Source organism: Taeniopygia guttata, chromosome 13 (assembly GCF_048771995.1).
Source record: "Taeniopygia guttata chromosome 13, bTaeGut7.mat, whole genome shotgun sequence".
Classification (NCBI taxonomy): domain Eukaryota; kingdom Metazoa; phylum Chordata; class Aves; order Passeriformes; family Estrildidae; genus Taeniopygia; species Taeniopygia guttata.
The window spans coordinates 9760689-9771914 of record NC_133038.1 but is presented as its reverse complement, the minus strand read 5'-3'; the positions used below and the strand labels follow the sequence as shown (position 1 = coordinate 9771914).

The 11226-nt window shown below is 43.2% G+C and overlaps 1 protein-coding gene and 1 long non-coding RNA gene across 2 annotated transcripts; one reads left to right on the top strand and one right to left on the bottom strand.

Annotated features, from left to right (window-relative positions):
• The first annotated feature begins 1351 nt into the window (after window positions 1-1351).
• Window positions 1352-6283, top strand: LOC121470705 (ovomucoid). Its single transcript, XM_041719018.2, has 4 exons — window positions 1352-1507; window positions 3622-3653; window positions 4932-5059; window positions 5842-6283. Exons 1-4 carry the CDS (start codon window positions 1459-1461, stop codon window positions 5885-5887), a joined length of 255 nt encoding a protein of 84 aa, XP_041574952.2. The 5' UTR covers window positions 1352-1458; the 3' UTR covers window positions 5888-6283.
• Window positions 6284-6526: 243 nt separating this feature from the next.
• On the bottom strand, window positions 6527-11222 carry LOC140685042 (uncharacterized). The gene is made up of 2 exons (XR_012058210.1): window positions 11121-11222; window positions 6527-8054 (listed from the first exon to the last, which is right to left on the bottom strand). It is a non-coding gene; the product is annotated as an uncharacterized lncRNA (long non-coding RNA).
• Window positions 11223-11226: the final 4 nt, after the last annotated feature.

Sequence of the window (11226 nt, the reverse complement as noted above, 5' to 3'; positions counted from 1 at the left end):
ATTTTCCATCAACCAAGGACGTGTCCTGAATACTCCCGAGTTCCTGCATGTTCCTTGCCAGGATTTTCTCCAGAAAAGCTCCCCAGAACTGACAGCCCCAAGCAGGGGGATCCAGACCAACCCCACCCTGCCTTTTGTCCTCTCAGCCTCACAGGAACAGATGGCCAAATTAAGAAAGGGGAAAAAAAAAAATTAGAACAAAACCAAATAAAATTCCAGGCCTCCAGCTCCAACTGGAACTTTGCTCATCCTGGAATTCAGATTTGATGGCATTTATGTTTTTCATCCTGTTAAGCAATGAGAAATTAAACATTTATTAATTACCTATATTCTTTAAAGACAAAATTGTTTGTATCCCTCTTGGGATGAGTTAGAGGGGCCCAAGGCTTACCTGACCTGTTGAAATATTTTCTGCAGGAGCTTTCAGGCCCTTGTTTTACTGGAATGAACACCTCTGGCCCCAATCCTGCACAGGGAGAAAGCTCTGGGCTGCACTGCAGTGTGGGAAGGTGATCGCTGAAATACTGGGAATTGAGGTGGTGTGCAGGGATTCTTCTTGTTGAGATTTTTACACGTTTAGGTGGTAAATCACTAAGAGAAAGCAACTCTGGAAGGAAGGATTGAAACCAAACTATCACCTCCAAACTCACATCTGAGTGTCCCATGGGGACTCCCCCAGGGCCCTGTGATAAAAGACAGAAATTGCTGCAAAAGTCACCAACAAATGCAGGGTTTGTTTAAGCTGGAAACAGGGACATGGGAGCAGAGGGGCAGGCAGAGGGATGTCCCCTGTGCCCAAGGCTGGGCAGGAGCTCAGGGGATGCCCAGGGCTGGGAACTCCTCTCGCCCTGGCCAGGCCGTGCCCGGGGGTGTCTCTGCTGCTCCTCTCCCAGAACATCAGGGCTGGCCCCAAACTGGGCACATTTGAAAGGAAAAGGAGCCCTGGGGATGCTCTGGGCTGGCTGTGAAGGGCTTCAAGCTGAACACAGATTTCCCAGAGCAGCTGAAGGGCTCAGTGCATGGCCACAAGCAGCTCAGCTCCAACCACAGCTGAGAAACGGCTCCAAAACGCCCCAAAGAATAAGAATTAAACCCTTCTGGGATGAATATTTTGGCAAAGACCCAGGCAGGATTATTTTTCCCTGGGAACTGCGTTCAGCTCTGAGTCCCCACGGCAATAACAGAGCAGCAGCCCTGAGTCAGAGCCTGGCTGCTGGGCTGGGACAGTTAATTAGGCTGGTTAATTAGGCTGGGCTCAGGCAGGACAATGCCTGCTCCATCAGCACCGGGACACGCAGCCCTGCCCCGTGCCCAGGACACATCCCACTGACCTGCCCTGGCAACACCTTCCCTAATTACCTGCATGGGCATTCCAGCACCAGCTCCTGCCTATAAATGCCTCCCCTGGCCATGGGCAGCAGGGACACTGCCGGGAGCTGAGGTGGCTCTGGGACAGCCATGAAGGTCACCCTGGTGCTCCTGGCGCTGGCAGCCCTGTGCCTGGCGTGTGAGTAACTCCCCTGGGCTCCTGCAAGGGTCTCGGGTGGTTCCTGCACGGGGTGAGAGGGAGAAAAAGGGAATTTTCTAGTTAAAATCCGATCTTTGATCACCACGATCGTTTATAAGGCAGCTGGGGCTGGGGTGGATGGGAGCTGCTCCTTGCTGGGTGTAGCTCAGAGCTGTGTTCTGCGACTCAAAAGTGCTGTGATGCCTCAGAACCACCTGGTTTTATCAATTTATTTTTAAATTTCGATCTGAGAAGGGAGCTGGGAGCTGGTGAGGTCCTGCCCCTGCCAAACTGACCAAGCAGGGGACAGCTGATGATGCTCAGGCCACATAAAACAGCTGGGAATCATGTTTTTTAAATCTTATTTTTCCAGGCTGCAGAGAGATTTGAGGGACATGTTGCTCTAAAAAAGAGGGATCTGGAGGAATTTCTTCAGCCTTTACTTGGCAATTTTGTTTTTACTAAAAACTTGCAGTAAAAATGTGTTTTTAGAGAAAAATAAGTGCATTAAAAATAACTGAAAGACTCCACACCTCCGCAGGTAGTATAGAAGTTTAAAAGCATTATGAACATTAAAGAAGCAAAATAATGAAAATGTTAAATGCAAAATCATGAAGCAAAAGAATCTTTTGATAGCTCTGAAGAAGTTGCTTTGAAATTTGTCTCAACCCCCAAATTCTTATGAAAAACAGCAGTTTAAATGAAATGTGATGGAAATAATTCAGTGTTTCATTAACTGCAGGAAAGTAAATAAACATTCCTTCCATTAGAATTCCAGGAAATCTCTTCCTTGAACTTTCTGGTTTATCTTGTCTGCTTAAAAACCTCATGAATCAGCACTTTCTGAGCCACACCTTTTTTGCATTCATCCCGTTTGCAGAGTGGCTCCTAAAAGGTTACCAGAGAAAAAATCACATCTGAACGTTTGGGGGGAGGTGGAATAAATAGAATCCAATTCCAAAACAATGAAATCTCAGTCAGCCTCTGGTGACAGAGATGGAAACCTGACCAGAAGCTTTAGTTCTGCTCATTTTCTTTGTACTGAACAACTGTATTTGATGTGAGGATGTAAACAGGTTTATGAAAGGAAGCTTTTGTGGAAATTTAACCTTTTTTGATCAAAAAAAGCTAAATTTATTCTGAAAGACAATTGCTAGAGCTCTGCTCCAGAACACATTTGGAAAGTTTAACCTTTAAAGAAAAAAAAAAAAAAAAAAAAAAAAATTAAAAATCCGAATTTAATCCAAAAAAGGAGTGTTAGAGCTCTGCTCCAGAACACATTCCTGCTCCTTCTGCACAGAAATCTCTCCCTGGTACTTTTCCCCCCTGGAAGCCCCAGGATGATGACTGTGGGACAGCAGAGGGACAAATACATTCCTAAAGAAAGTAAGAAATGTGTAAGCAGCATGGAGCCACGCCAAGCAGCTGATTACTTTGTGGGAGGTGTAATTAGCATTGTTTGGAAGGAGCTCCTTGAAGCCCCACCTGAGGACAGGGCTCTGTTCCAGAGGAATGAGGTAAAAATAGGAGCCAGTCACCTTAAAACCAGATAGAAACAAGGGAAACACTTCCTAACGTGGGATTACGAGCCAAATTGTATTATTGTTGTTATTTACAGCCAATATTGTATTTTATTCTCATTATTGACAGAAAATACAGATATAAAAGGGACATGTGGTTTGCTCACAGCCACACACAGCTCTTGATAAGCTCAGGAATTAAACTCCAGTCATGCTCAACCACCAGTTAATCCTGGACATTAAATATAAAATAATGTTAAATTATTATCTATCATTATGAAATAATGACGAGCAGTAAATACAATCCTGACTGCTGGGTTGTCAGTGGTTTTGTGCTGAGCAGTGGGACAGTGGCTCCATTCCCCTCTCCAGCAAAGGCTGCTCCAACAGGTGACAGAAGTTTCTGAGGTAAAAAATGCACCAAACCCCCCTTGTTCAATAGCTTCTGACACCTGGGCCCTGCTAAACCCTGCACAGCCCTGTCAGTATTGACATTTAAGGAGGTAAAAGATCAGAGCTGCTGAGTGAAATCATCCTGGCTTGCACCTGAGTGTTCATTAACTCTGGGTTTCCATTTTCTCTTTCACGGTTCAGTTTCCACTGCAGATGCTGCCAGACAGAATGAGGTGAGCTATTTCCTTTTTCCTGGATAAAAAATATAGAATAAGAGGTAAAAAATTGTAATATAATAACATGAGGTCAGAAAAGAAACATGTTAAACTATAATTAAATGCTGCCAATTTATTGAGGTTTCAGTGAATGTTCCTGAGTTGGGGATATGGGGTTTCCATAGAGTTACCCTGACTACTTCCAGATGTTTTCACCTGTTTGGCATTCTGGGCAAGAAATTGGGCAAGGACAAATTTTAAGCCAGAGAAATATAGATTTAAAAAAAAAAAAAAAATATATATATATATATGGATGATGACCCTATGAAGCTTTTTTGATGACTTTTAGCTCCTAAACGAGGTACCTGGAGATTTTCATTCTCTCTGAGTACTCTGGGGTCAATGTCTGGAAGAAATGAGGCACCAAGGAATAAAAATCCTTCCTGGGGTGAGCAGGAAGGTCCTGGCAGAGTGGATAGTGGTGGGGAGAGAAAATTCATCCACACAGAGCTGGGCCCATATTGGTACAAATCAGCAGGAATTTCTTCATGGAAAGGGTGGTCAGGCATGGAAGGGCTGCCCAGGGAGGAGGTGGAATCCATCTGAAGTGGCCAAGGAAGGGCTGGATGTGAATTGATCCCACCTCAATTTACTGATTGTTATGATCAGATAATAAAAAATTCCAACACTCTGCTCCTCTGGGGCTGTGTTGTTCCTGCCCAGTCCCTGTCACAGGCAGCAGCACTCACAGCTCTGAGCAGAAATGTTTCATTTTTGGGGCTTGGCCTCTGCCAACAGAGGTGGTGCAGCCTCCCTGACTGCCCCAAAAATCCAAAATTCATGATTTCTGTGCATGGTGAATGTGTCTCAATAAAGCATACAGGACACAGTTTCTTCATGCAGAAAAAGCCAATTTTTATTCCCTTAGCTCGTATTCATAGGAATTCTAAAGGCTGTGTTAAACCCAGCTGGATAACAATACACTACCAGTTCATTGGTCAGTAAATGGAATTTTGTGCACCCATCAAATCTCTTTATTCCTGGATTGTTTACACATCCTCTTCACTGATTCTCATTGGACCAACTTCTTGGTTTTGCAGGTGCAAACTTATTTTTTCTCACAAGAACAAACTGTTGTGTTACCTGACCTATCACTTGTAGGATTTTTCTCATGGGGACAGGCAGATTAGCTGCCCCAGGGAACCAGCAGGCCTAAGCCATGAGAGTGCAGTGCCTTTCTTTGAGAAGGTTTTTACCCACCAGAGGGTGTGGGACTCAGGGCTGCCCTCCTTGCAGGTGGACTGCAGCGAGTACAGGAGGCTGGAGCAGGGGAGGCCCATTTACTGTGAGAGGCTCTACCAACCCTTCTGCGGCTCCGATGGCAAAACCTACAACAACAAATGCTCCTTCTGCAAGGCTGTGCTGTGAGTACTGAGCTGGGCAGCTGGGGCTGCCACCCCAAAAACTGCTGGCTTCCTCTAGGGTTGGTACCTCTCTGCTCCTGTGCTTTACCTTTACACAGTGATTGTTCCTCCAGCTGATCATGTGCAACTGGTCTAAACAACAGATGATGGTGATTGTTGGGTGAGAGCTTCCTATTCTGGCAGGAATCGTGAAATAGGCAACTAAAAATGACCCAGATATTTGGGTCTGAACTTCCTATTCCAGCAGGAATTGTAAAGTTGGACACTAAAAAGTTACTTGGATATTTGTGTGAACAACTTCCTATTCCAGCAGGAATGGTGAAGTTGGACACTAAAAAACTACTTGGATATTCATGTGAGCAATGTCCTATTCTGGCAGGAAATGTAAAATAGTGAACCAAAAATTGATCTGAATACTTGTGTATTTGCAACTTGCAGCAAGCACTGTAAAGTTGAACACTAAAAAATTACTCCTATTTGTGTGAGGAACTTGCTGCAGGTACTGTGAGATTTAGTCACTAAAAAAAATGACCCTGATATTTGTGTGAGGAGCTTCCTATTCCAGCAGAAACTGCAAAGTTGGGCAGTAAAGAGTCCAGTGAGCAACAGAGACCTGACAAAGCACCAGCAGCCAACGCAGGTCACACAAAAATTCAGAAGTGGTACTGGCAATGTCTTGGGTTCATGGATAAAATGTGTAATATTGCACGGAAAGCTGTTTACAGCTCTGTCAGCAGAGGGTTCCCGAGGATTTTGGTGACTGCCCATGTTTCTCCTTGCAGGAGGAGCAGAGGAGCCCTGCACATGAAGCAGGCAGGAGCGTGCTGAGGACAGCTCCGAGCTGCCCATCCCTGCCCAGCCCGGGAGAAGTGCCAGCTCTGCTCTCCCTGCTCCAGAGCTGGGACTGACACTGCCATCCTCGCAGCAAAACCTTCCTGCTGGCTCACACAGCCCTTCCTCAGCTGTTCAAATCCTCTGACAACGCCCCAGGTCTCTCCCCCTCGCTGATCAAATGTTTTCTTTCCTTTACCCCGAAACTTCAGCAGGTATTTTTCCCCAAATGTTTGCAGCTTTCCCAGGTAACTGCTTTGACTCTCCCAGTTTTGTAGCTGAATTTTAAGTGCTTATTTTTTATCCTCTCTGTACAATTCTGGTTTCTGTATGTTGTTCAGCTACTTGGCGTGCTTGTTTATTAAAATAAAACTTCACTCTTTTTTTTTTGTCCATGGTGAACTTTCTAGAGAATTTATTCATCCATGACTAACAAGTATTTCCCAAATTACAGAAAACTGGTGGAGCAGAGCGAGTGAAGAGGTAAAAATCCAAAGCTGCGATACAAAAGTTGTATACTGGAATTTACCTCCCAGTCTGGCTTTTTTTTTTTTTTTTTTTTTTTTTTTTTTTTTTGCTTTAAATGAGACAAATGTGGTAAAATGTAAGACTGCAGAAGTCTGTTAAATCCTGTCATTTAAATAGGAACTTTCATTAATCTTTTCACTTGATAAATTTCAGAACCTAAAGAAATTAAGAAACTTATGTCCTGCTCTTACATCCTGATTATCTTCACTGTTAAACTAATTTGTGTCTCTTACTCAATTCTTGGTTATGGGAATGTGTTTTCCCAGAATTAAAATGGTGAATGACTGCCCTTATTGGGCTGCCAGGAGGAAAATTTTGGAACAGCTGGACACAGAACAAATCCAGCCCTATCCTGAATTCCGTTTATCTGGAAACCAGGTCCCAGCAATTAGGCAGCAGGAATGAAAGTGAGGAAGGTAATACAAAAGTTCCTTGTAGTTCAGAGGCTTCAATGAAGAAGTTCCTAGAACAGATCACCTTGACTGAAAAAGATAAAAATGAGAAAACAAAGATCAGATTGAGAAAACAAAGGGAATCTCTGAGGTCTCCTCATGATATCAGAAAAATCTGATTTGTGGATATTTGCTGCCTTCCAGCCTCATGGATATTCCCACCCTCTGCTTTGGTTTGCTGGGATATTTAATGGGCTGGGTTTGTGCACCAAACCCAAGACACCAAAATTCTCATACAGCCCCAGGAGTTGCAAGTCTGCAAGTCAGAGATGTAACCTACCCCATGCATTTCCCTAGGACTCCAGTTTGTCCCTGACTATTTCTGAAATGGAATCCCTGAGCCAGGAGCAGCGGAGAGCAGGACTTGCCCACGTGGCTGCTTTTGCTCAGCTCAAAGCAGGCAGAGCACGGCAGCTCCTGCCACATACCAGAGCACAGAGCATCATCTGCAAATTGCTGCAAGTGACACCTGCAGAAAATGCTGGAGTGGCTGGCCAGGCTGGCCAGTCAGGTCTGTGGCATGGAGCAATGCCATGGAAATATGGGGAAGGGAAAATGAGCAGAGCCTGAGCAAGCTGATGCTCGGATTCTGTAAGGCAGAAATTAAAATATCAGCGTGTGGCAGCAGCTGTGGCCACAGAGAGCAACACACAACTATGCCAGGCATTGTCCTGGGGAAGGCTGGGAGAAGCTCAGGGAAAAGAGTGATAAACAAGTCTAATCTCCAATTGCTGTGCCTGTTGTTGTGCACATGTGGAATGTGTTATGGACATTTGTTTACCAAAGGGTGGTTTTGTGATTGGCCAATGGATGGTGTTTGGATTCAAGGGCCAGTGAGGTAAAACTGCATCGAACTGTCTGCAGGGCACTGGGTTTCTTAATGAGTGCAGGATAATGATGCGATTGATCAGCCTTCTGCAATCATGGGGTCAATGCTAATCATTACCCCTTTGAGGACACCTGGCAGTGACAGGTATGGAATAGGACACAGAACAGAACCTGCACTCAGGGAAGATTAGAGTGCAAAACTCTGCACTGGAAAGGTACTTAAATACCTGGTGTGTCTTTAGTGCTGATGTATTTGCATGTGAGGGTCAAGGAAGGGTTTTCCTGAGGTCCTACAAAACATTTTCTTCATTCTAAGACAAGAGGTGATGAAATCTGGAAATCAGGCAGTGGGATCCCTGCAAAAGCAAAGCCAGCGCTAGAATAAAGCTGGCTGGGGATAAACCACAGCACTGTCCTCACCTGTGCTCATGCACCTGAGGGCTTTGGTTACTCAGAGATGTTCTCTTAGAAGCTTTAATTCTGGAATGTTGAGGTTTTGCTTCCTGCTTGCTGTGTAATTAATGTCTTGTTTGGTGATCAGGAGTGTCCAGGGCCAGGCTGGATGGAGCTGTGGGACAGTGGGAATGTCCCTGCCCGTGGCAGGGGTGCAGTGAGATCTCTGAGGTCCTTTCCAACCCAAACCATTCCACAATTCATGATCGGTTGGGATGGAGAACATGCATTCCCTCAGAAGATAAAAGCTTTAAAAACACCTCCTAGGGATGCTGCTAAGCAATGAGAGTTTGTGGGGTGCAAAGCTTTGCGTTTTTAAAGGAAGGCATTAATTCCCTCAGTCCTTTTATTTTTGATTCAGTAATACCTGTGTCAGAGAACCAGGATTCTGAAACCTTGCTAAAATATAAACTCTGTGTGTCCAAATAGCTTCCACCAGCTGTAGCTGAGAAACAAGAAATGCAATGTTTCATTTTGCAGCTGATCAAGACCAGAACAGAATTTTTATTGATGACTGTTCAGCATCTCCCATTTCTGATTGTTTTCCTTTGGGTTTTAGTTCAGATATCCTTGGGTGCCTCAAATTCTAAATTTTCCCACATATGGCAGTGGAGGGAGAAAAAAATGGGGCAACCCAAAAAACGTTCAAAGATTCTCATCCAGCTGATCTATGGGATAAATCACAAGGTTTCTGTTATGGAAAAAATGGGGTGGTTTTGGTTTCTGCTGTCTGTCTTGTAACCACTTCACCATTCACATTCTGTGACTGTTTCAATGAGAGTTCAACCCCAAGGCCCTGCCCAAATTCCTTAATTCCATTTAGTGTCTCCCATGTCCTTCAGGCAACCTCCTCTTGCTGCCACCCCTGTGTCCCCTGCCTGGGGGTGAGGGAGGGCAGGACAAGCTCTGCTGGGCCTTCCCGCAGGAAGCCTCGCTTGTCTCATTTTTGGGGCTGTTTTTTTTTGTTTTCTGTTGTTTTTGATGCTGTGTTGCTGTCACAGGTTGGACTCGGTGACCTCTGAGGCCTTTTCCAACCTCAGTGATTCTGTCGACACATCCAAAATCCACAGGGATTGTGCCAAGAGTTTATTTTGGTATTCCTACTCCACCACAGAGCGTTGGGGATTCCTCTGGGATTACCACTGAACTAACAGCCGAGTCTTTGCTCGCTGTCACTCACAAAAAATAATTCAGCAGTCTGCTGGGTGATGAAGGAGCCTTGTCACCCAACCCCTTGGGGTTTGCATGAAACATGACTTTAAAATGCTGAGGGAATTGTGATTTCTGCTGGGATCCACCCAAACACAGCAATTAAAACAAGGCTCAAGTGCAGACCTGCACAATACTGCAAATACACGTGTGGTGCCAGGGTAAAGACTCGCCAGGAAAAATCACTTATGAACTGTGAAAAATGCATATTTTATTATTGCCTTTTGGAAAAAATTAAATTGAATATTATATGTATTATGTTATATTGATTAGAAGTGCTGTATTAACATTTTTAGAATTTTTAAAAGTTTATTAATCATAATAAAATGGTTATAAAAATAGTAATACAATTAGGGTAATAAAAATTTAGAGTTAGGACAATTACAAGACAATAAAAAGCAAAGAATTACGGTCATCCAGATGTTTTTGGGCACTGAGCTGCCAAAAACACGCCTTGTGAACAAAGGCATAACCTTAAAAGCAACAGCCTGTTGCATATTCATGTATCTCATACATGATGCATAAATTCCTTGCAAATGAGGATTTTTTCTGGTTTTTGTCAACTTCTTCCCCTGAATCCTGGTGGTTCCATAAAGATGGAGAGAAGGTGGAAGAATGTTTGTCTTTTTTGATAAGGAAGCTGTAACTCTTCATGTTTCCTGTCGCTGTTAACTCCGTGTGAAGAGTTTCTTGATTCTCTCATCTCTTTCTTGAGCTAATTAAAAAGTATCTGACATCGCAGAGTTTCTATTTTAACATTGTGTTTTGACCAAAACTATATTTAACATGCTACTTAAGAGAATTAATACAGCACAACTTTCTAAAATCACACATATAACATTCACCGTAATATTTGCGAAAAGCCAATAATAAAATATGCATTTTTCCCAATTTAACACACTAGTTAAGAGAATTAGTTTAGCACAACTTTCTAACATTATACACATAATATTCACTGTAATGTTTGCAAAAAGCCAATCATAAAGCATGCATTTTTCACAATTTAAGAGAATTAATACCACAAAACTTTCTAACATTACACACATAATATTCACTGTAATATTTGTGAAAACATAATCACGAAGTATGCATTTTTCACAATTTAATACACTGCTTAAGAGAATTAATACAGCACAAAGTTCTAAGATTATACATACAATATTCACTGTAATATTTACAAAAAGCCAATCGTAGTGTGCATTTTTCACAATTTAACACACTACTTAAGAGAATTAATACAGCATAACTTTCTAACATTACATATATAATAGTCACCGAAATTTTTATATTCACCGAACTATACATATTTGCGAAAAGCCAATCATGAAGTGTACATTTTTCCCAATTTAACTTACTATTTAAGAGAACTAATACAGCACAATTTTCTATCATCACACATATAATATTCACGATAATATTTGCGAAAAGCCAATAATAAAATATGTATTTTTCCCAGTTTAACACACTACTTAACAGAATTAATACAGCACAACTTTCTAACATTACACATAACAGCCACTGTGATATTTGCGAAAAGCCAATAATAAAATATGCATTTTTCCCAGTTTAACACACTACTTAACAGAATTAATACAGGACAACTTTCTAACATCACACATACGCTATTCACTGTAATATCTGCGAAAAGCCAATAATAACGTGTGCATTTTCCACAGTGCTGAATCGCCCCCCTGGCTGCGCGCTGAGCGAGCCCAGCCGCTCACGGAGCCCTCAGCGCCCCAAAAGATTCCACGACCCACCTCTCTCACGAGGTGCTTTGCCACATCTTCAGGCGGGCATGCAGAAACCAGCTCGGTGCTCGGTGCTCGTTGCTTTCCCGTTCCGTGTCGTCTCCGCGGTGCCGCC

Bases quoted from the DNA above. Each gene is read 5' to 3' on its own strand.
- LOC121470705 (XM_041719018.2), top strand. From the start codon at position 1,459: ATGAAGGTCACCCTGGTGCTCCTGGCGCTGGCAGCCCTGTGCCTGGCG. The intron at 3,654-4,931 runs GTGAGCTATTTC...CCCTCCTTGCAG, and splicing joins ATGCTGCCAGACAGAATGAG to GTGGACTGCAGCGAGTACAG. The intron at 5,060-5,841 runs GTGAGTACTGAG...TTCTCCTTGCAG, and splicing joins TCCTTCTGCAAGGCTGTGCT to GAGGAGCAGAGGAGCCCTGC.